This window comes from Hibiscus syriacus, unplaced genomic scaffold, assembly GCF_006381635.1.
Source record: "Hibiscus syriacus cultivar Baekdansim isolate YM2019G1 unplaced genomic scaffold, ASM638163v2 tig00005939_pilon, whole genome shotgun sequence".
In the NCBI taxonomy this organism is placed as follows: Eukaryota; Viridiplantae; Streptophyta; class Magnoliopsida; order Malvales; family Malvaceae; genus Hibiscus; species Hibiscus syriacus.
Window position 1 is genome coordinate 1,088,287 of NW_024062073.1, and position 24,650 is coordinate 1,112,936.

Consider the following 24,650-nt stretch of genomic DNA (forward strand, 5'->3'; position numbering starts at 1 on the left):
AGTTTGCAGATTGATAATTAAGTAGAGGGGTTTAAATGTACAGTTGATAAATTGGAAGGTGGTAAGCAGATGGAGAAGGTTATGAATGATAATTTATGTAACTCTAATGAGGAAAACTTCTCAAGTTCGAGTGTAAAGAATAGAAATAATGAGATTCAAGAGGGAGGTACTTCATGCCACAAGAAAGATGATCAGTTTAAAGCAAAGGAAAGTCATCTAGTTCCTATTTATCAGCAGGATCAGTGTATTCCTCGGTCTAAAAGTCTTACTAATAAGCGAAATTTGAGAATTGCACCTCGTCGATCGGGAAGTGTTTGCTCGGATACTGAAGTGTCTATCAACTTCTATGATAGAGTCTATAGAAAGGTTCTTAGAAGTAAGGTTAGGGAGTCAGTGGAGCAAGTCAGGGAGGTATCTCAGTCTTCCCAATCTTCTGTTAAAGCTAGGATTGAAGCTGCTGCTACTAGGGAGGTCTGTGAAATGTTGGGGATCACCTTTAAAGGGGGGCAGCAATTATTAGAGGAGGAGATTTTTAGGATGGAATTGAAGGGGTCTTCTCAATGACCTTGATGGTTTCTTTGGTTTGATGTGGAGTTTATGATTGTCAATTTTATGTAAGTTAAAATTAATCACATGGAATATTAGAGGTCTTGGGAGAAGAGAAAAAATAAGAGCAGTGGCCAGACTCGTTACTAGAGAGAAGCCGTTTATCCTATTCTTACAGGAGTCAAAACTGAATGTTTGTAAGAGCAGTTTATGGAGGAGGTTAGGAGATAATCTATTGATAGGTCATATCTTTCTTCCAGCTGAGGGTTCTGCAGGAGGTCTGATAAGTTTGTGGAATTAGAATGTTTTTGTGGTCAATGCTGATCATAAACATAGCAGATTCATAGCATTATCAGGAAAGTTCAAGCTGTATAATTTTGATTGTGTTTTAATAAATGTATATGGTCCACCAGTAGAAGCGGATAAAGAGGAATTCTTTAGGGAGCTAATGTATTTTGTGCAATGTTTAAATCTGTCAGTCTGCATAGGAGGGGATTTTAACGCTTATTTTGGATACAGAGGAGAAATGTGGTGTAGCTCAAAACTGGCATTCTATGGATTTGTTTAGATCCTTCGTTCAACATTTTAATCTTATGGATTTACCATTAGTTGGAGGAAGATATACTTGGTGCAACAACAGAGAGTCTCCTACTTGGGTAAGGCTTGATCGGTTTATTATCAGTGGTTCATTCCTAAATCAATTTCCTAATATGATCCAAAAAATGTTCCCAAAATCCCTTTCGGATCATAATCCTGTGGTGTTAGTAGAAGAATGCAACAATTGGGGACCAAAACCTTTTCGATTATACAATTATTTGTTAGAGGAAGACGGGTTTGTTGAGTTGGTTGAAAATTCATTGTCTACGGTGAAGAAGGCGAATGGACGATGGGGTCTATTTTCTTTACTTCGAGGAACAAAGCAGAAGATCAGGGATAGGACTTTTTCGACTCAAAAGGGGATTTCTAAAAAATTTCTCAACTAGAAAACTTGATTAATGGTCTAGAATTTAAATTGCAAGGAGGGATTTCCATTCAAGAAAGGGATTTGTTGATTCTGTCCAAGAATGAATTGTGGAAGTTGCATAGGAGGGAAGAGAGTATTTGGTTACAAAGATCAAGAATGAAGTGGATCAAGGATGGGGATAGGAATACAAAGTTTTTCCATTTAACAGCATTGAATAGAAATAGAATGAATTCAATTTTGGCCCTGAGAGTGGCTGATGAAGAAATTTCAGATCCGGAGAAGCTGAAAAAATTTGACTTAGTATTTTAAGGAGAACTACAGCTCTAAAAATACGCGAGAGGTAGAGGACATTAATCTCAATTTCATGACATTATCAGAGGAGCAGAAAAATGGACTTGAGGTATGGTTTTCATAACAGGAAGTTAGGGAAGCAGTGTTTCACTCGGACAGCTCCAAAGCCCCGGGTCCAGACGGCTTCACGATGGGTTTCTTTAAAAAATTCTGGCCTGTTTTGAAGGATCATTTAATGAAGTTTGTGGATGACTTTCACAGAGGAATGAGTTCGGAGCATGGGGTCAACCATGCTTTCATTACTTTGATTCCTAAAAAACTTAACCCTGAAGTTATTGAAGATTACAGACCAATTAGTCTTGTTGGAAGTTTGTACAAAATTATCTCTAGAATCTTATCGAGGAGATTGGTTTCTGTTATTAAAGTTTTGATCAGCCCATTGCAGTTCGCCTTTATTCCGGGTAGGCAGCTCATTGATTGTGCTTTTATGGCAAATGAATCTATAGATTGCTGGAGGAAAAAAGGAAGGAAAGGAGTTGTTTTTAAAGTAGATTTTCGCAGAGCCTTTGACTCAGTGGAATGGCCAATTATTTTGAGGTTATTGAAGATAATGGGTTTTGAAGACAAATGGATTTCTTGGATGGATTATTGTATTTCTTCTGCTTCAATTTCAGTTCTAATTAATGGTTCCCCTACTCAAGAATTTCAGATGGACAAAGGGCTGAGACAAGGTTGTAGTCTATCTCCTCTTCTGTTTAATATTGTTGGTAAGCTATTGAACTTAATGTTGAATAAGGCTGATGCCCTTGGTCTTTTTGAAGGATTCAATATTGGTATTGAAGAGAATCTTTCTAAGTTGACTCATCTTCAGTTTGCAGACGACTTAATCTTATTTTGCAGAGATTCCTCAACCCAAATTCTGAATTTAAAGAGAGTATTGAGGGTATTCAGTTTAATTTTAGGGCTTTATCTTAATCTATCCAAGAGTAAATTGTTTGGTGTTAACGTGGCAGAGGACAGATTGAAAGATTTAGCACTGGAAGCAGGTTGTGGGGTGGGATCTTTTCCTATGACTTATCTAGGTCTTCCGATAGGAACAAAGAAAAATTCAGAGTTATTGTGGGAACCAGTTTTACAAAAAGTTTTCATCAGATTAGCAGGTTGGAAAGCTGCTTCTTTATCGTTGGCTGGAAGATTGGTGTTGATAAAATCGGTGTTATCCTCCTTACCTATTTTTTACCTCTCTATTTTCAAAATTCCGTTTAAGGTCAATCAGAAAATTAACTCAGTATTGGCAAGATTTCTTTGGGGTGAAGAATCTGACAAGAAGAGGGTTCATTGGGTGAATTGGAGTACGGTATGTCAACCATTGAAAGAAGGAGGCTTAGGAGTATTGGACTTGAGTGATTAATAGAGTTTTGCTAGGGAAATGGGTTTGGAAGTATGCAAATGACAAAGACTCAATGGAAAAAACTGATTTGTTGTATGCATAATGTCAGTATGGAGTCTCTGTCTATAGGCAAGGCTGTTTCTCTTCAAGATTCATGGGTTTGGAGAGGTATTCAGAGTAACTATGAGAAAAAGGACGAGATTGGGGATTGCTTGAGATCTAATTCGAAGATACAAGTGGGGAATGGTAGGTCAATTGATTTTTGGAATAATAATTGGGTTAATGGATCTACTCTTAAGATTCAATTTCCTAGAATCTTTGCTCTGTCGACTAACAAAAAGGGAAAATTGGCTAAATTTGGTGGATTTGTAGCTAATGGTTGGGTTTGGAACATTCAGCTAAAGAGAAATCTTTGTGACTGGGAATTGGATCAGTGGCTTTCCTTAATGCTTTTGATTGACAACATAGCACCGAATGAATCAGTGGATGATTTTCTAGGGTGGTTGGGGAAAGGGGATGGTTTGTTCTCGGTAAAATCTTATAGAATGACTATCTCAAGCAGAACTGGAGGTCATTTTCAGTGGAAGAAATGGGTGTGGTCCGGATTAACTCCTCCTCGAGTGGAAACATTTCTATGGCAGTTTACTCATCAGAAATTGGCGGTTAGAGTGGAATTGAAGAAAAAATGGATCAATCTTGAAGATGTTTTGTGCCCTCTTTGCCACAAATATGAGGAATCAATTCATCATTTGTTTTTTTCATGCTCGATTACAGAGGAGTTGTGGTATAGATTTTTAAGGTTTTGGGATATCTCTTCGGTCATGCCCCAAGATCCTCTTTCCTTTCTTTGCTCTTGGTCTTATCTACGGGAGTGTTCTAATATTTGGAAGTTCATTCCAGGTGTTGTTCTATGATCTATTTGGAAAGCTAGGAATGCAGTGGTTTTTGAAAACTGGACATTAGATAATTCATCCCTATTCTTCATTTCCAGGTTTAGGTTGGCTAAATGGTTTTTAGCGAAATTTCCTCATGTTAATATTCAGGTTGACCTACTAATAGGGGATCCATCGCTTGCAGACAATTTGCCTACAAAATCCTACAATAAGAAGAAGGTTCTTTACTGGTCTCTGCCTCCTTCGGATTTCTTTAAATTCAATGTTGGAGCGATAAGAGGTGATGGGCTGCAGGGAGGTATTGGAGGAGTCTTGAAAGATTCGGAATGTTCTACTTTAAATACCTTTTCTTTTGCGGTGGGACCTGGTTCTCCTATGTTAGCTGAGCTGAAAGCTATTAAACAAGGGATTGATTTATTCATTTCTTCTGAATGGGCTTTGAAGGGAAGACTAATCCTTGAGACAGATTGTAAAACAGCAGTTGACTGGATTTTGATGCCATTTTATGCCCTTACTTTTTTGAATACTTTAGTTGGGGAAATTGGGGCCTTAGTTTCTGCTAGGGGTATTATTGTTAGATGGATTCCTAGGTCATGCAATTGGGAGGCTGATAAGCTAGCTAAAGAGGGTATTGGTTGATGTTTGAGCTTTATGGTTTGTATTATATTTCGGACAGTTTATTTAGTAAGTTGTAACCTTATGTAATCATGGTTTATTAATATAATGAGATACTCTTTTCCTTTTTCCGCTAGTTGCCTCTTTCACAAGAGCCAACCAAGAGGGAGGTTTTTAATGAAACCTCCTATTCCTATCAAAAAAAGAGTTGTACATGGTATTAATGGATTTTCATTAATATATGGTGTTGTTTAATGTTGATGATGATGATTTGGTATAAAAAAAAACGGGAATTACTGTAGAAATCAGAGTAATTCTTTGTAATTTCTTATTCTTTTCAATAGGACAGATTACATATTTATATACGAATCATCTCTCTAAAGTAGGAAACTCTAAGAAAGGAAAAATATTAATCCTAGGAGATATGATCCCTTAAAATAAGAGATTGTAGAATATTTACAGAATCCCTTAATTAAAAGATATTTACATAATCATATATTTCTATAATTCCTACACTCCCCCTCAAGCTGGAGAATACACATTGTATAATCCCAGCTTGAATAGGAATTTATTGAAAACGGGCTTTGGCAAAGCCTTAGTAAGAATGTCTGCAACTTGTTCTTCTGAAGGAATGTATGAAAGTGTGGTTGTCTTTTTGTTAACTTGATCAGCAATAAAATGCCTATCAATCTCAACATGCTTTGTCCGATCATGTTGAACTGGGTTCTTGGCAATTTGAATAGCAGATTGATTATCACACAAAACTTCAAAGTAATCCTCTTGATTAGTGACAAGTTCTTTCAGTAGTTTAAGTAGCCAAATTCCTTCGCATATTCCCAACGCTAGTGTTCTGAATTCAGCTTCAACACTACTTCTTGAAACGACATATTGTTTCTTACTTCTCCTTGTAAGGTTTCCCAAACAAAGGTGCAGTAGCCACTAGTGGATCTCCTTTCAGTAAGGTCTCCGGCCCAACTAGAATCTGTAAAGATCTTAACAGTTTTGTCTTGTGTCTTCTTAAACATTAAACCGTGTCTTGGAGTTTTCTTCAAGTACTTGAGAATTCTATTTGCCGCTGCCATATGCTCTTCAGTAGAATTAGTCATGTGTTGACTTATCACATTTACAGGAAATGCTATATTTGGCCTTGTCAAGGATAAATAAATTAGTTTCCCAACTAATCTTTGAAATTTCTCTTTGTCTAGTAAGGACCCATCTTCTTTGTTAAATTTCAAGCTTACCTCCATTGGTGTATCATTCGGCTTACAACCAAGAAAACCAGTTTCTTTGAGTAAATCAAGTACATATTTTCTTTGGTTGATCACAAGTCCTTTTGACCTTGCTACCTCCATTCCTAGGAAATACCTTAGCTTTCCCAAGTCTTTGGTTTCGAATTCCTTATTTAACAACTTCAAATTGCAAATCTCTTCTTCATCATCTCCGGTAAGAATTATGTCGTCCACGTACACAATAAGGATAACTTTCTTATTTGTAGAAGTTACCTTGATGAAAAGAGTGTGATCGGCGAGGGATTGCTTGTAGCCGTTTTTTAGGATGACTTTAGTGAACCTCTCGAACCAAGCTCTGGGTGATTGTTTTAACCCGTATAGAGACTTGTTGAGCTTGCACACCTTGTTACTTCTTTCAACAGACTTTAAGCCAGGTGGCAACTTCATATATACTTCTTCTTCTAATTTGCCATTAAGAAAAGCGTTTTTTACATCAATTTGGTGTAATTTCCAATCGCAATTTACAGCCAAACTTAGGAGTACTCGAACAATATTCAGCTTCGCCACAGGTGCAAAAGTTTCTGTGAAATCTATCACATATGTTTGTGTAAAGCCTCTGGCCACTAGACTCGCTTTGTATCGTTGGATGCTACCATTTGAGTTATACTTTACAGTAAAGATCCATTTACAGTCAAACAACCTTTTTTCCTTGAGGAAAGTCCGTAACAATCCAAGTAGCATTTTTCTCCAGTGCACAAATTTCTTCTTCAACAGTCATTCTCCATTTTGAATCCTTTAGAGCTTCAGCTATGCTTGTGGGAACCTGTTCTTTATCCAAGTTTGTTGTAAATGCTTGAAAAGACGGCATCAATGAATTATAACCAGCAAATTTTTCAATAAGATGCTTAGTGCACTGTCTAACCCCTTTTCTAATAGCAATAGGGAAGTCATCTAGAGTAGGGGAAGTGAACTTACTGATTTCTTCTTCTATTTCGGCAGCTGGACCCAAATCCAATTCTCGACAAGCATCAGATTGCAAAACAACCTCAGGAATATGTTTTCTTTTCCTTGTATAGAAACGGAGCTGTTTGATTGGGGTTGTTTGTGGAATATTTTGAATGGGAGTAGGTGTATTTTCAGGAAGGGTATTTAAAGTGGGTATGGGTGAAGTAGTGATAGGTACTACCGGTGGATCAATGGGAGTAGTTACAGGTGACAAATCTGTAGGTAAGGACAAAATTGGTGACAATTCTAAAGTTTGAGAATGAACAATAGAAGGAGATACTTGATGTGGCTGAAATTCTTCACCCGAGAAGGACCCCAAATATCACTGTGGATCAAAGCAAAAGGGTGAGAAGGCTTATATGTAGAAGGAGAATAAGTTGATTTAGTATGTTTGGCAAGAGAGCAAACTTTGCAAGAAAAAGAATTTGACCTTTTATGAATGAATAAAGCAGGAAAAACTTTTGCAAGATAGTGAAAACTAGGATGACCTAAACGATAGTGCCATAACATAACATTATCAACTTTTTCTAAAGCGGTGAAAGATTTCGAGATTTCAGTTTTAGTAGAGGCAGGAAGAATGTAGAGACCATTCTATAAGCTGGCCTTACCAATCATCTTCTTCGAGTTCAGTGCCTGCAAAATACAATTAATATCATTAAAAATTGCAGAGCAGTGCAAGTCGGTGGAAAGTTTACTAACGGAAACGAGATTGCAAGCCAGATTTGGTACGAAAAGGACATTTTTAAGTACAATCTGGTCATTAAGAATAACAATGCCATGTCCTTCTATTTTGCACAAAGAACCATCAGCCGTTTAGACAGCTTTACCAAAGTTTGGAAAAAAATTGCAAAACAAATCCTTATTACCAGTCATATGATCCGTAGCACCAGAATCGAGGATCCAATTAGGGGATGAGTGGGAGGAGAAAAAAACTGTAGCATGAGGTTTACCTTCTGGTTCTTTCATGACCAGATTAACTTCTGATTGAGCAGCAGAACCAAAAACAATTTCTAGATTTGAAGTGATATCCGGAGTAGGAGAAGAAGTTGTGGACATCGTCTAGGTTGGAAAGAAACCGTAACCTAAGCTGATACCATGTAGAAATCAGAGTAATTCTCTTTAATTTCTTATTTTTTTCAATAGGACAGATTACATATTTATATACAAATCATCTCTCTAAAGTAGGAAACTCTAAGAAATGAAAAATACTAATCCTAGGAGATATGATTCCTTAAAATAAGGGATTGTAGAATATTTACAAAATCCCTTAATTAAAGGATATTTACATAATTATATATTTCTATAATTCCTACAATTACAATTACCATTTTGCATATTATTTTCTCATATATTCAGAGATGAACATAAAAAATGCAAAGGATTCCAGTTCCCTGCATTTTTCACCGCACCAAGCAAATTTCCATATTTTTAAGAGAGCTGACAACTTGAATGGATCAGCACTAGAAGTAATTGATAAGGTCCATGTACCTGTCGGTTAACTAGCACAACATCTCCATCTTGTAAGTGCCGGAGAACAATTTTTCCCTCTAATTCATAGTCAAAATTCTTTCCAGGTTGGGAAATAGCTCCTCTTGACGATGGTAATTTTCTAGATATGGAAATACGTGCTTTTCTCTTAGGTGGCAGTCTTTGGGTGGATAACTTATCAATATAATGCGTAGCCCCAGGATGAACTTCAGATCCATTTACTATTGCTTCCCTCAACTTCACAATATTCCAAGGAGTCACTCTCTGCAAACACATTAACAGTTAAAGTGGGAAAAAAAGCAATAATAAAAATCCGAATGCAATGGTTTTCAAGTGCACTTCCAAGAGGATTTACTTCCAAAAACTGAAAATCAGTACAGAGAAATGTCATAAACATCTGCAACTAAGCATCATTGTCTAAATAAACTTACCAATATTTTAATTTGGTAACATGACTACTAATAGGAAATTCTACGCATAATTCAACTGTGCATTTTAAATGGTAGAAAAGGTAATTTAAAGTTTAAAATCACTCTAGCCCAGAGAGTATCAAGGTTTGAAAACAATCTCCACCCTTAGGACTTCTTTATATGTGTTTAGAAAAGGATAACAAGCATCTATCATCAGTATATATGAGAGAGAGAGAGAGAAGTATTTCACTTGTCTATCAACAATGCATCGACAAAAGGGTTTGACCAGAACTTAACAAGTCTTAAAGTGTTTCGAAGTAAATAATTATTTTTTTCATTTACAGCAACTTCCATAGATCAAACTGAGTTAACCTGGTGTTAATCCTATTGTCAGTCCAAAAAAACATGTATATCTTCATATGCAGAGTTAGCACCCATGAACATTTTCCACATAAAACTGACATACAAGCTCAATAACTTGGTTTCATGTCCTAATTAAGCCTTATTGCTATGGACTCACATTATCTTCACATAACAGTTGCCTCTACAATAATGGAAACCAAAATTTTCTAGCTTATCCTATGATTGCAAATTTTTTCCTATCAAATAAAGGTGTGAAGGCTCATATTAAACAAAAGGTTGTAAACGGCTACAAGCAAAAGCAGCCACTGTAAGATTAACACACAAAAAATTATAGTATCTTTGTTAGGCAAGCGTGAGCCAATCTCAAGATTCAAGACCAAGCAAAATAAATAAAAAAGGGAAGCTAATAATCTAAATTGCACACATTAAACTCCACATTTATAATTCTAAGAGAAACCCTAAAAATACAATAATCCACAAGATGGACTAAAATGGTACAGTGATTTTACCTCAGGATATGTTAACCTTAAAGCAAAATACGGAGGAATACCGATCTCGTTAACCGCTAGATAAGGGTCAGGGGATATAACAGATCGGCATGCAAAATTAACTCTTTTCCCCATCATTTTCTGACGGAACATGCCTTCCTTCTTCTCCAGCAATTGGCATATTCCTGAGCTCGCATCTCTCCTCTGACCTGCCGTAAAGAATAGAGAGTTCACCACTTAAGTGAAATATATTCTAACTACATATAAAAGATCTCAATCTAACAGCAGTATAATTAGTCTAAAGCAAAAGGCCACATGTGCATGCCGTGTATTGCACATATAATTCAGATGCAAGCAAAACCTCCTCAGTCATCCTCTTCCATGGATGTACAACATGAAAGAAACGGAAGCAAAAGGACAGTGCAGTCATGTGTCTTCACTTGCAGCATACAGCTAGGGATATATACCAATTCACAATCTAAATTAGCTTTCAACAAACCCTTTTCCCATATGAACAAAACTGATACACCAGCCTACATTTAGACCCCGCGCGATATCAGACAACATATGATTACACCATAGCCAAAAAGAAACTGATACACCAATTTCTCAATATTGATAACATATCAAAACTTACAAAAATATAGAGTACCTTAAAAATGATTATGATACAGCAAAATACACACACGACTCATGCACAAATTGCCAGGTCTACACTATGTCCAACAAGAATGCCATGCTCTCTATAGCTCACCTAGTGCAAAAATAAAACCAGAATTTCACTTCCTAACATGTTAAATGTACACTTTATGCCCCTGTAGAGTAAACTTCAGCTCAAAGCAACCTCAAAAGTCTCACCAGCCAACACTATGGTCAATCAAATTAGGCAGCACCATAACGGTGGGCATAACCTTTTTCTTTTGGTATTAGCAGCGAATGCATTTTGGCACACTGTATGGGTTTTCTGAATTTCTAAAATACTTTTCATATATATAAATAGCTCATTTCCAAATTTTCCAACATTTTTTATGCACAAACATACATTTAAACTACATAAAAATATAACTGTCTTGGTCAAATCGGTGTTGTGCTCTATTCCAATCCACTATCTTTCTATTTTTCGGATCCCTATTAGTGTTCTCAACAAACTAAACTCTATCATGGCATCGTTTCTATGGGGGGATCATCAGATAAAAAGAACATTCATTGGATCAAGTGGGATTTGGTGTGTAAGCCAAAGAAGTTGGGGGGTTTAGAGATTCCGAATCTGCTGCTTTTAAACAGGGCTCTTATGGGGAAATGGGTGTGGAAATTTGCTAGAGAGAAAAATTCTTGGTGGAAATCAGTTGTGTGTTGTGTTTACAATATGGATCCTAATTCTTTGATGATCCGGAATACTTGGACAGCTCGTAGTTCTTGGATTTGGAGAGGAATTGTTAAGAACTTCTTTTCAAGTGATGCATTTGGGGACTGTTTTAGGAGAAATTTGTGTGTTAGGGCTGGAAATGGAGAAACTGTTCAGTTTTGGCATGATGTTTGGTTGGGTTCGGCTCCTCTAAAAGATAGGTTTCCAAGGTTATTTGCTCTTTCGAATAACAAAGAGGGTAAGGTAGCAGAATTCAGATTGCACAATGATTCGGGTTGGGTTTGGGATATTCAAATGAGAAGGAATTTGGTGGATTGGGAGGTTGAGCAGTGGCTGCTAATTATCTCTCTGTTGAATAGCTCTTCTTTGTCTCTAGTAGAGGAAGATTGTTGGATTTGGTTGGGAAATGGAGAGGGCTGTTTTACAACAAAATCATGCATGAAAACCTATTTTGATAGAGAGGGTATTGATCAATTAGAAAGTAATTGGGAACGGTATGTTTGGAAGGGAGTAGCTCCACCACGTGTGGAATCCTTTGTTTGGCAACTTGCTCATCATAGAGTTGCGGTGAAAGAGGAATTGCTGAAGAGAGGAGTTTCTGGGGTTGAAGACTCTGTCTGCCCTTTGTGCAGGAAGTACAATGAGTCGGTCTCTCATTTGTTACTTCACTGTGAAGTGGTATGGGTTTTGTGGGCTAAGTTTTTAAAGTTTTGGAATGTTTTCTTTGTGGTTCCTGGTTCGGTGATGGACTTCCTAATTGCCTGGGATGACTTAGTGCCGCGATCCAATATATGGAAGTTTATTTCAAGAGCAGTGTTGTGGTCTATTTGGAAATGTAGGAATGAGGTGATTTTCCAGAATGGGAAGGTTGATCCAGCGCTGTTGTTCTTCATTTCACGTTTCAGAACTGTTTCTTGGTTTGAAACATCAGTTAAGCATGTTCATTTTCATTTTGATTCTTTGATTGGGGATTTAAAACTAGCTGATCAACATGTCAATCTGAATAAGAGGTATCTTCCTTCTTCTAGGTGGAGTCCTCCGATAGGGTTCTTAAAAGTTAATGTTGATGGTGCAATGGTCAAAGGTTGGATAAGGGTGGAATAGGTGGCTTGACTAGAGATGGCAGAGGGATGGTGCTTGGATCTTTTTCAGAGAAGGTAGGGGGAGGTCCTCCCTTACTCGCTGAGCTTTTGGCGATCAAGAGAGGGTTGATTCTTATTGAGGAAGTTGAAGCTGATCTCTATTCAAATCAGAGGATCATTTTGGAATAGGATTCTTCTAATGCTCTGAAATGGATTAATAATCTGAACCTTAGTACTACTTTGTTTCATTCCTTGGTAAGGGATATAGCTTCTACTGTGGAGAGGAAGGGTATCATCACAAGGCTCATCTCGAGAGCAGCAAATTGGGAAGCGGATGTATTAGCTAAAGTTGGTATAGGCTGAACTTACGTTTTGTGTAATGGTTAAGGTGTTATGCCTTGGTAGTTCCTTTTTAGGAGTTTCAGGGTGTGTTTTGTTTTTAGATTTATGGTTTTCTGTTTTGTAAGAAGTTGTTAGTTGTTGAGTAGTGGAGGTGTATTATTGTTCTAATTAATAAAAGTTAGAGGCACTCTTTTCCTCCTTCCATTGTCCTTCATGTTATGTTTGTAACATGTAGGATAAGAAGGGGGTTTTTAATGAGGCCTTATTTTATCAAAATATATATATATATATATTTTTATATACAAATACAAATTTTCAAATATAAAAATCTTTGATATCGAAATAGTTAAATGATAAATAAATAAAATAAGTATATAAATATTAGAAAACTATAATATTTATTATTAATTAGATTCAATGTCTAAATTATTAAATATATCTTTTTGAATGAAAATAAAAATTATAACAACTCGAAACGTACACGAAATTGGTTAAAAGAATCAAATAAGTAAAAATATTGAAAAACAAATAAATAAAAATCTTATACCGACAATACAAATCAGTATGTACCAGCATAGGCCAATACAAACTGGTACAAGCAAGTATGGTATGGACCGGTAAAACTGATACAGCCAGATACAATATCCGAAATGTTACAATGTTAACACAGTTTCCTTTTCTTAAAAAAAAAGATACATACCAGCCACTATGACTGGTACCAGTACAGCATCAACTACTATAGGTTCAATACACTTTGCAAATAAAGTTCAAGCAACTAGCAGTTTATATAGATCTTCTCACCTAAAAAAAAGTGCACCGTGAGACATAGGAAGAAACTGTACTTACTCATTGCAGTTTTGCTATCAAACAACAAATTTACTGATTGCTGCAGATCCATCCATAGTCTAATTATAACTTTTGAACTCTGCAAATTGTTGTTATATGCATTTCCTAGTGATATATTAGCCTGCAACACCTTACTTAGTAAAACAGTTTGAGGATACTCCATCACCTGCAGGGGGGAATTGAAAACGATGTTAGCAGATTTTCATTCCTGAAAGGATAAACCTACTCCATGTGATGCAACAGCAATAGCAAAGAAACAGAAAATTGTAAAGAAAGCTAGGTAATCCAAATTCCAAAAAATAAATTTCAAATATTCAACAATCAAAGCTAACTGAAAGTTAAAAAATGGCATCTATAAGAGCCTCTCAGAATACTAGGCTATGTTTTGATTAAAGTTATTAAAGGAATAGAAAGGTTGTTTGGATAGCTAAAAGAAATAAAAGAAAGGAAATGAAAGATTATAAAAAAATCCCATTTCAAATCTTGAGCATGTCCAACAACCCATCCCAATTCTCCATACCTTGTTCTTCTATGTGCACTAGTATAATTTAACAAAAGCCAGCCATCAGTCACCCTATCCCCCTATCAACATGTAATAGGGATGAATGAGCTAACCAAGCTTTATCAAACCTCCCTCCCCCTTGAAAAGAAATAAGGAAATTCCATCAAATATAGATACTTACAGAATCACCTCCCTTAGTTGGAGCACGAAACTTAATAGGAGGTACAAGAACGGTCTCCAAAAAGAACATAGAATAACCCACTTTATCTCCAAACCCTTGCTGCTGGATATCATTGATCAACGAGCAAAGTTCAATCTCATTTTCCCATAAAAGTTTTATAACTTTTATAACCTGCGGCAGATTAAGAATTCTAAAATGAATAATTTACTCATGAAATCAAGTACAAAAACACTGCAAGAAAATTTTCCATAAATAAGAATCATACCTCTGATGGCAAAAGCGGTCCCGAAAACAAATTCTTCTGCTTCATGAACTCAAGAGGTACTTTATCCTGATTTTTACTAGCTTTTCCAGTTTCAGAAGTCTTCATTTTTGTTATCTCAACACCATCTTCAGAGCCAGATGCATCATTTCCATCTTCTATCTCAGATCCAGCTTCAGCAGAAAAAGCATCTGCCATTTTGCACCCTCTGATAACGTTTTCCCTCATTAGACTACCCGACATACCACTCTGAAGTTAGAAACAAGGACATTTAAGAATTGAACCAATAATGCCCAGAAGTTCTCTAAGTTGGAAAAGAAGACTACAGCAACTATCTCAATTACACAAATGAAACGAAACCATCATGGGATCGCTTTGCATTTTCGTCCAAATGAAAGAAAATAACCGAAAACCCCAAAGCCCGAATGGAATATTTAAAGTTATGCTTTGACAAATCAAGGAAACTAGAACAGAAGAGAAAAACATAATTAACCACATACATCTTCTGCACACACATATACCCTTGAGCTACGATCAATATGTTTATAAAACTAGTAGTACTATTGAGATAAACCAAAATAATACTATTATCACACTGTTGGGTTGTCAAAATGGTTAGTTCTGATCATACCAGCCTATATTGGCTAGTAACCATCAGTACAAGATTTTATTTTATTTTTCACACGTTTTACTGTTTTAACTTTTCTTTGTCATGATCATTTTTAATTATTTTTTTCACAATTTCGTTTAAAAATCAAATATGTTCATTAAATTAGATTGTTGAAAATAACTAAAACTGTTTACAAAATTCTCATATTCTATTTTTATTTATTTGATTTTAAATTTTGTCATGTTAAATATTTGTAATTTTAAAATTGATATATGAACATGCATGTATATACGTAGAGGTATCTTTCTATAAATATAATATATATTTTACTAGGAAACTTGGAAATATGCTACATAAATATACATATATGACCAACTATATTGTATAAAAGAAAGTAAACCCAAAGTGGTACATATGTACTAATACTGAAGCAAAATTATTTCGGCAATCGGTTCAATATTTACTAATTTGTATAGTGGGAAATTTAACTTTATTTTTTCCAGAGAAGAGATAAAAGGAAAAGGAAAAGGAAAATAAGAGATATACCGTGTGAAACCAACCAAAAGTGGGCTTCGAAATAGCAGGATTCTTCGCATCACAGTTCTTGCATTTTTTGAACCTCACTTTCAGAAAATTATTTAAAACCAACATTGCCTCTGTAAGCTGAAGAGACGTCCAATCTTTTGCCTTTACAACCTTGGAATCATGCAGTCTAGAACCTAAATCTTGGCTCCGTTCACTATTCTCTGGATACGATGATGCATCTTTTGAGTCTGAATCCAACCTTTTGGCACCAACAATATCATCATTTCCAATGAGTTTCAATTGAGAAACACATCTCTCAACCTTAAATTAATTTAAACCCAAAACAAAATATATATTAGAGAAGTAAACAAAAGAATCCAAGAAGACAAGAACATTAATAAATAATTTACCTCAGTCCTGTCTGCCCTAAAATGATAGCAGAAGAAACAAGTCCTTTGGATGATTGTATGAAGAAAATTGAAAAGTAAAGGATTATAAATTGGAGACACCAAATCAATGTGACCACAGTGTCCCGGGCAATTTAATTTCAAGAGACCACAGCTTTTACAACTGCAATAAAATAAAAAATAAACATCAAAACAAAACAAAACAAATCCTTCAATCTACCGTTGATGAAGTTGCATTCTGTTGTTTCTGGAAGCAAAACGGTCTATATAGAATGCAATCAACATGTTCACCGAATTACACAGAGAAATTCTCTCTTGAGGAAAAGTTAAAAGAACATACGGAGTTCGGTCCTCAAGGGGGCCTAAAACGGGATCGTATAATCCAGCGGGCATAGGGCGGTCCATGAAGTCGAGCAAATTGGCGTTGGTGACTTTCAAAACGCTGTGTTTCCGAACCTCTTCCGTTAACATGAATTTGGACCTTATCGCATCCACTGAATCCGTAGCTCCCTATAAAAATTCATTACAAAAAGATCAACTTAGAAAACTTCATATAAAAAAAACTTGCTAATCTCTTATATTGGAAAAGAAACTAACATTAAAACAGTTAAGAAAAATTTATGAACCAAAAAGTGTTTCGAAGAATGAAAATTTCAGAACAGGAAGATAAAGAGACCTCCATGATTTGAGCCATGTTGCCGGTCAGCTATGAGACGGAGGCGGCGGCGATATGTTATAAAGGGAGCGGCGTTTAGGAGAAGTCCGACTGAGAGAAAGTTGAAGGTAAAGGTTTAAGAAGGGGCTTTCCTTTGGCCCCTTCGCCTTACACTTTTAAAATTAATTTGTATAGAGTAAATTACATATTTAGTAACTAAATTATTATTTTTGATTCGTTTTAATATCAAAACTTTCAACTCTTTCAAAACTATATCTAATGTACTTGTAGTTAAAACTGTGGGTAAATTATATCATTTATCACTCAAATATTTTCTCACTCATATTTTAATACTAAAGTTTAAGAGTTTTCAATTTAACTACTCAACCTTCAAATTGTTCCTTTTTTAATCATAAAATTGTTATTTTAATCACTCTAATTTATTTTCTTAATAATTTTTGTGACATGACATTTTTTTTAATTACTATTTTATTAATATATAATAAAAATTAAATTTGAAAATTAGAGTGATTGAATCAAGAGTATTTTGAAATTTAAGTAATTAAATTGAAAAAAAATAAACTTTAGTGACCAAAATAGGAAAGAAAAGATAGTTTAGTGATAAATGATGCAATTTACCCATAAAAAATATGCCATGTGCAAATCACTCATTAAACTAAAATGAAATAAAAAATAAATATTATATATGATTTTGAAAAAATTAAAAGTTTAAGTATTAAAAAGGGCCAAAATTGATAGTCTAGATATTACACATTGTCAACAAGTGAAAATCGAGAAAATAAAAGACACATGCCCTTTAACCTAACATCCAATCCAACAATCGTAAGAGTTTGTATAGAAAAAGATATCATCTAAATTGACATTTCACGTGTATTATATTGATGAAATAATGTGTTATGTCGGTAACATTTTACCTCTTCTGATTTAGATAAAGAGTCACTTTCGATCGTTTATAGTGTTATTACTAACAATTTTAGTTCTCTAGTTTAAAAGGGAGAAGTAAAGATGATGAAGATAAAGATAATGAATGGGATTCAGGTTTTGAATCCCCTTAGTTTTGGTTAAGGGGTTTATAGTTAACATTGGTGTTAATATTAGACCTAGGATCATGATAACCACTTAGGTTAGCAAGTTATATGGATATGATTGTTTGATAATAAATTTAATTTACATAGATTAAGCGAGATTGTCAGTAGTCATACCAAGAATCTTATCAAAAGAGAATGATTGGTTGTGATGTATAGGATTTGAATTTTGTGGTCGACATAAAAATTCATTAAAAGGACTCATATTGTTCCAGAGACTTCAATTGCCGCAAAATTATTTGCAAGGAGGAATAACATGTATGAATAAAGATTAAAAGAAAGGTTATATACTATGAATCACAGTGGAATAATTAAGTTAACATTTTTTTAATATATGGTAAATACTTTGAGTTATATGTTAATTCCCAAATAGAAAAAATAAAATAGTAAAAAAATTAAGGAGACCTCTACGTGTTTCATGATTTTTCATCGATTATTGTGTTTGTTATTCTTTAATTACATTGTTTGCTAGCCCAATATCTAGCTCATGTTAATTATTGGGTAGCAATACTCTAGTAGCTCTAATTGTACTTCTCTTTGATACCCTTTGAATTAGAGGAAAACCTTAAACCCTGTATTAGTAAGATTCTAACATTTAGTTTGAATTTGTATATGATTGGTAATGATGTTCATTTAGAGATTGGATGCTTGAAATTAAGATCAAATATTATTAAAGCTAAGAAGAAGCTTATGGATGAAATGGAAAATTCTAAGGAATGTTATAAGTTAAGGACACCAAGTTTAGGGTTTAGCAGAAATAAGGTTGAGTTCAATGTTACAATTCCCTTCATATTTTGTTATATCACCAAATCCAGTCGTGACTAAATACGGTCAGACACGACTCGATATCTCTAACTTAACGTTACGAATAAATGGATCTAATAGGTGCAAACCAAACAACCTTAGTGCTAAAGGAATTGTTGAAATTATTTGAGGTCTCGGGAGCAATCTCTAATAATATGGGTTCCCGATTCAATCTCATTTGGACACAAAGAACAGTGTGGTTCGTTAATTATACGCCTTTGGTATAGATTCTGTTTTGTGGGGGTAAAATTATTGCACAATTTCCTAGCCTGAATTTTGATTTTTCATCGACTGTTGCTTGTCTATAGTCTTCTGTAAAAAGCTATATCTTCCTCAGACCTCGTATTATTTTCCTGTAATAATCTATATCCGCTTTTCGTATTGTATTATATGCCATTGTGTTCTCCACTCCAGACTACTTCGTCCCTTCGGTCGATCTTTGAGATTGGAACCATCCTTATAGCTTTTGCTTCTTCTTCCAAGAAAGTTTCCGCAATTAACTCAGCTTTCCATTCGCATGTCTCCTGATTTATTAAATCTAATACTCTGTCTATCCCATCAATTTTTGGTGAATTTATCTGTTTTGGCGATGGCCCCGGTAGCCGATATGGATTTACCATTACCCACTTTCCACCGTAAGCCCGTTTTTAACAATCCTCATGCACTCCATATGCTTCTCCATATATAAGACAGTGACATTCCTAATTTTTTGCCCAAAAAATCTGTTGTCAGGTAATATTTTGCTCGTAGGACCCTGCTAATCTCTAAAGCTCATGTGTTGAGTTAATCGATCGATAGAATCGGTCAAGAGGGGAGTGAATTGGCAATTAAAATTTTGGTGGAAGCTTTTGAAGAAATTTGAAATGATTTGCACGGCGATTTAGAGTGGTTCGACTTTCTCAACCAAAGTCTACGTCCACTACCTTAGTTATCCACACTAAGGATTTTCCAACAAATTCACTAATTTGTTCTTTCTTTTGAGGCCAAAGAGATAACCTTACAACTCCCTCGAGAATATACCTCAATTCTTGAGAATACTCTTTCTCAACGAGAATATTACAAATTTGCAAACTTACAAGGAAATCCTCATAAGGTAGATTGTTTGCACAATTCTAGAACAAAGAAAAGAACACTAAAAAATGAATACAATTGAGTACAAGTAGTGTTATTGAAAGCAAAGTGAATATTGAATGAAAAATAGGCTTGAAATGCTCAAACTTGAGGTTTGATGCTTTCTCTTTGATTCTCTCTTGATTCTGATTGATTGTTGTTTCTTGGTTTTAATCAATTGCTTCTAAGCTTATTTAAATACACCTTCAAATGATTCTGAACATTGGGGATGATTAGTGGAGTCAATAGAGTCGTTTAAGTGTGAAAACAATTAATTAAAGCAGTTGGGAGCGTCAGTGCATCGATGCATACCCTAGGTGCATCGGTGCATCAGTGTAAAATTCAAATATTTTGACCGTTGGACTCTCAGTGCATCGGTGCACTAAGAGTGCATCAATGCATAAAATGCATTCGATGTTTTGAAAAAGCCTGAGTGCATCAATGCATCAAATGCACTGAGTGCATCGATGCATAAAATGCACTGAGTGCATCGATGCATAAAATGCATTCGATGTTTGAAAAATTAATTGGTGCATCGATACATGGATTGGTGCATCGGTGCATCACTTTGAAAAATTGATTTTAGGCTTGGTTTTGGTTCAAAATACTTTGTGAAAATTATTTCAAGAATATTTTAAGTATAAAACACAATTTTACACACTTAGTAAGGTTTGAAATTGATCTTGAAAGACTTGGAGTAATAATTTGATATTCGAGTAATTAAATCGAATATACTTAGAAAATCATTTGTGAAATCTTAAAATTCATTTAATTTAATTTGTTATATCGAAACATCAAAATGTTTTCAACATCATGCCCCATCTTCTTTCAATTTGTTCAATTGTCCCCAAGTACACCAATGGATTCCCCTTTTCTTCTTTGTTTTCTGCCACCAAAATCTCACCATAATTCTTTCTAATTCGTTTTGAAGATAATTTTTGAAATCAATTTTGAAATTACTACTCCCCCTTACTATAACACTTCTCCCCTTTTAAAACATTGTAACACTTAACATTTATCCCCCTTTTTGTTAAATCAAAAAGACTCGAAAATTTAAACAAGGTTGTGAAAAACATTTAGCCAATTGATTAGTAATATAGCTTAAGCTGCTAAGATCACAATCAAGAGAAACGTTAGTCATTAGTTTCATAATCAATATTCATAATTAAATGTGAAATGGCATAATTGGTCAAAATGAACTAATATGATGCAAAAATTAATAATCATTAAGCTCAAAATAATAAAGATCAAACCAAATATATATATCAAGTTTAAAAACCACAAAGCATCCAAATTATATCTTCAAAAAAATTCAAACAATCCAAATAAAAATAATAATCCCCAAAGTATTCAAAATGTTTTAACAATAAAAGTTCAAAGATGATCCAAAACAAAACAAGGTCTACTTGTCCATAGAGGGATCGGGAGACGGAGGAGGAAATCGAGTTTGCATCTCAAAAGAGAGGGCATCCATGCGTGCAAGCATATCCCTTTGAAATTCCATCTGTCGAGCTTCCAAAGAGTCTAAGCGTTGATTTATTGCTTCGTGAGTAGCAGCCAAGTGAGATTCGATAGAAGCATACCGTAGATCAAATGTCTCCAAAAATAAACGAAAATATGGAGGCATTTGATCCTCTTGTGGAGCTGGTTCCGGTGTAGGCTCATCGATTGGAACGTGATCGTCGATATCTTGCATAAGTTGTTGAAACTCATGATCATCGTCAGCAGTCAGTGTCAAAGGAGGAGGAGGAGCGCGAGAAGAGCTAGGAGCAGCTCGTGAAGAGTTAGCTACCGGGGTTTGCTTATCGGGTCAAAATACCCAAAGATCGGTTTCCTCGTCTTGTTTCCAATCCGCTTTCTTCAAGGAAGTAAGATTGATTTGGTTTTGAAGTAGGATAGGATTGTCGAGAGAGACGTCTAGACCAAGTTTGATAAAGAGGTTACTAAGAAGACATCCATAAACTAATGTTTTGACATGTTTTGAAGTAACAATGTTTATGACATCAACTAGTTGACTGAAGATAATATGGGGTAGATTGATTTTGATCTTATTCTTGAGACAGTGCATCCACCACAAATCTCTAATACGAAGAGTGGAGTACATACCTCCAGATGGTCTAAACCACCAAGAGATCATCAGATACAGAAAATGATCGTGATGAGATCGTAGAGTACTAACACTAGCATTTGGAACATAGGGATAATCTACAGTTTCATTCTCATTATATAACCCATCATCATCTAATCCAAAATGTGAAGCTATAATCGTGGGGTCAATAATAATATATTGGCCTAAAATATATGATCTAATGGCTATAGTCCCACATTGAGTTTCGTTTTGAATACATACTGCATTGGAATAGAAAATGCGGACTAACTGTTGATAAACGATAGGTTTGAGCTGAAACATTTTATCAAACTTCCAAGCTTTAAGAATCGGAATGTATTCAAAGTTAATATCTATCATAGCTTGAAGAGAAGGAATACGCTCTTCCCGAATTATATAAGTTTGAAAAGAATTTCTGTACCTAGAGTACAATTCGTCTCTACGACGCTCATGCATGTTAAAACAAGATCCTAATAGAGATGAAGGTGGAGGAGGAATGGGATTAGGAGATTGGTTTGAATGAGAACGACTCGACGAAGTCCTAGGGCATTTGGGATTAGACATGGTTTAGGAATCAGAAAAAGGAATACAACCTACAATTTGAAACACATGTATGCAATTTAATCAATCCCAAAACTCAATTGAGTCATCAATAATTCAAGGTTCGCTAAATCAAATCCTAATGGGCAAGGCTTTGAAAACTATTTGAAAATAATCATAATATGTATAGTTTTCATGAAAATAACATAATTAAATCAAAAATATCAAATTTAAAAATTAAATTCAGATTTTCGATATAATAATTTTTTTTATTTCGAAAAATTCAGAAAAATATTTGAAAATTTGTTAGTTTTTGATGAAATTAGTTGGAAAAACTAGTTTGTAATCATCAAACATTCAATGCCCGATATAATGTTCATCCTAGAACTAATTAAAACTAGTCCTAAGATCAAAAATCAATAAAATAGAAGTTTTTGAAATATTACCTTGAAAATTTCGGATTTGAGAGGAATGTGATGTTGTTTTACACGATTTGATGATTAAAGCAGAATTATGAGTTGAAAAGCTCGAAGATTCTGACAAAATTATGTTGATTTTGAGCAAAAGGAGGATTTAGAGAGTGAGAGGGGCGTACGGCTGATGAGGATATAATTTTAAGGTTTGAAACAAATGAGAAAATAAGTCTTTTAAACCCAAAACCCAACTGATGCATCGATGCATGACCCCGTGCATCGATGCACATTCAAGGCGTGCATTGGTGCATCAACATGATGAATCGATGCACATTCAAAGGGATGCATCGATGGTCTGTTAAGTGCATCAATGCATGAAGCACAAAAATGTCAAAAATCTGTTTCAAACACTTAAAATGCAAAATTAATTAGCTCTAGTGGTATTGGAAACTCATATAATGAAAATTAATCATGTTCAATCAATCAAATTAATCTTTAAATTTCATTTGAACATAAAATTAATTTTCATCAAGCAACATAAACTCCCTCTAACTAATAGCAAAGAATGCAACCAAAAATTATTATTATAAACATTTTTCATTTATACTTAAAAGTGCTAAATTTATTTTAAACACTAAGTGAAGACAGGTCACTTAAACCTAATTCTCTCCTAAGTGTCCAAATTCTTTCTTTGTCTAAAGGTTTTGTAAAGATATCTGCTAATTGGTGCAAAGTATTAACAAATTCTATAACTACATCTTCCTTAGCGACATGGTCTATAATGTTGTAACATCCTAAATCAAGGTCAGTGACTAAATTGCAAATTTTGAAAACTATACGCTCGGTTTCAAAACAAGTTAAAAGTTCAAGGATTTAAATAGAAAAATTTCAGTGTTAGATTAAATGGTAATTTTTGGAAAGTTTGAAGGGTATAATGGTAATTCCATAAGAAATATTTTTATTTCTCCTTTATATAGGAGATGGCACGTAGAAAGGGGGTGAAAAATAGAAAAATTGATTGAGTTAAACAAACCGCTGTGACTTTAATGAAAGTTTTAAATTTTCTCGAGTTTTGTCATGAGTCAAAGTTTGAAAAGTCAATGTGACACCTCGGACTCGTATCCAGGTCGGGTACGGGTTGGAGGTGTTATATTTAATGGTATCAGAGCTAAGGTTTAGCCGATTCTAGGCTTAAACCGAAGTCAAATGAGTTTTAAAGATGTGTACATGCCAACATAGAGTGAAAATTTCTTATCTGATAGTCTAAGGAGTGTGTTGTCTTGCTAATAGAATAAGATTAATTTAATATAGTAGAAATCTGATCGTGATAATTCCAAAATAAAGGGAAAGCTGATATTCCTGTTTGTTATAGCTATTCATCTGCCCTGGCCAGACAGGATGAAGAGCGGACACCTTAGGAAATGCCTAGTAAGATCAAAAGTTGATTTCAGAAAGCTGAAATCATATCTGAATAATGATAGAAAGTTTTCATTGTTTTGAATCAGAAACACGATATGAAGTAGTTTTGTTATTTCGTGGATAAGATAGAATTAGAATATGGTGAACAAGTGTCACCATAAGAATGCTAAAGAGTTTCCACTGTTTTGAAGTGAAGAAGTTAGATGAAGTAGTTTAGTTACTGTGTGGAGAAGTTGAAGTATAGTGAACAGATGTTAACATAAGAATGATAGAAGATTCATGGATGTGGTTATTAGTTAGGAGAATTCAAGAATAAGTGCATCAGTGACAAGCGTATAAGACATATAGAGTCAGAGCTTATAAGGTTGAAACAAAGAGATAGTACCGTGTATAAGCAAGAGTGTGGCTATTATAAGGGCTTGCATTCTAGATGGAAAGAGTTAGCGTTGGCTAACTAGATGAGGTGATGGAAAATGTATTGTAATTATAAGATTTTGAGATATTGTCAGGATAAGATAACCAAATATGAAGTGGATCTGGATACAGTTGTATATTTTGATCATAATAATGTGATATTGTAACATCCCAAACTATGGGTTAGTGACCAAATTGTAAAGGTTCAGAATTTGGTGACTAAAGTAAAAGAATGGATTAGTTCAGTGATTTGTTTGAAAATATTTCCTAAAAGTTG

At 34.7% G+C, this 24,650-nt stretch overlaps 1 protein-coding gene across 1 annotated transcript in view; it reads right to left on the reverse strand.

Annotated features, from left to right (window-relative positions):
* LOC120200374 (DNA-directed RNA polymerase I subunit 1-like) overlaps positions 1–16,589 on the reverse strand; it is a 54,397-nt gene extending 37,808 nt beyond the window's left edge. Inside the window, 9 exon segments of the mRNA XM_039201247.1 lie at positions 8,422–8,685; positions 9,704–9,891; positions 13,319–13,484; positions 14,002–14,172; positions 14,267–14,512; positions 15,420–15,719; positions 15,809–15,968; positions 16,146–16,315; positions 16,482–16,589. Of these exon segments, the coding sequence (XP_039057178.1) occupies positions 8,422–8,685; positions 9,704–9,891; positions 13,319–13,484; positions 14,002–14,172; positions 14,267–14,512; positions 15,420–15,719; positions 15,809–15,968; positions 16,146–16,315; positions 16,482–16,499 (1,683 nt within the window). The 5' untranslated portion in view covers positions 16,500–16,589.
* Positions 16,590–24,650: the final 8,061 nt, after the last annotated feature.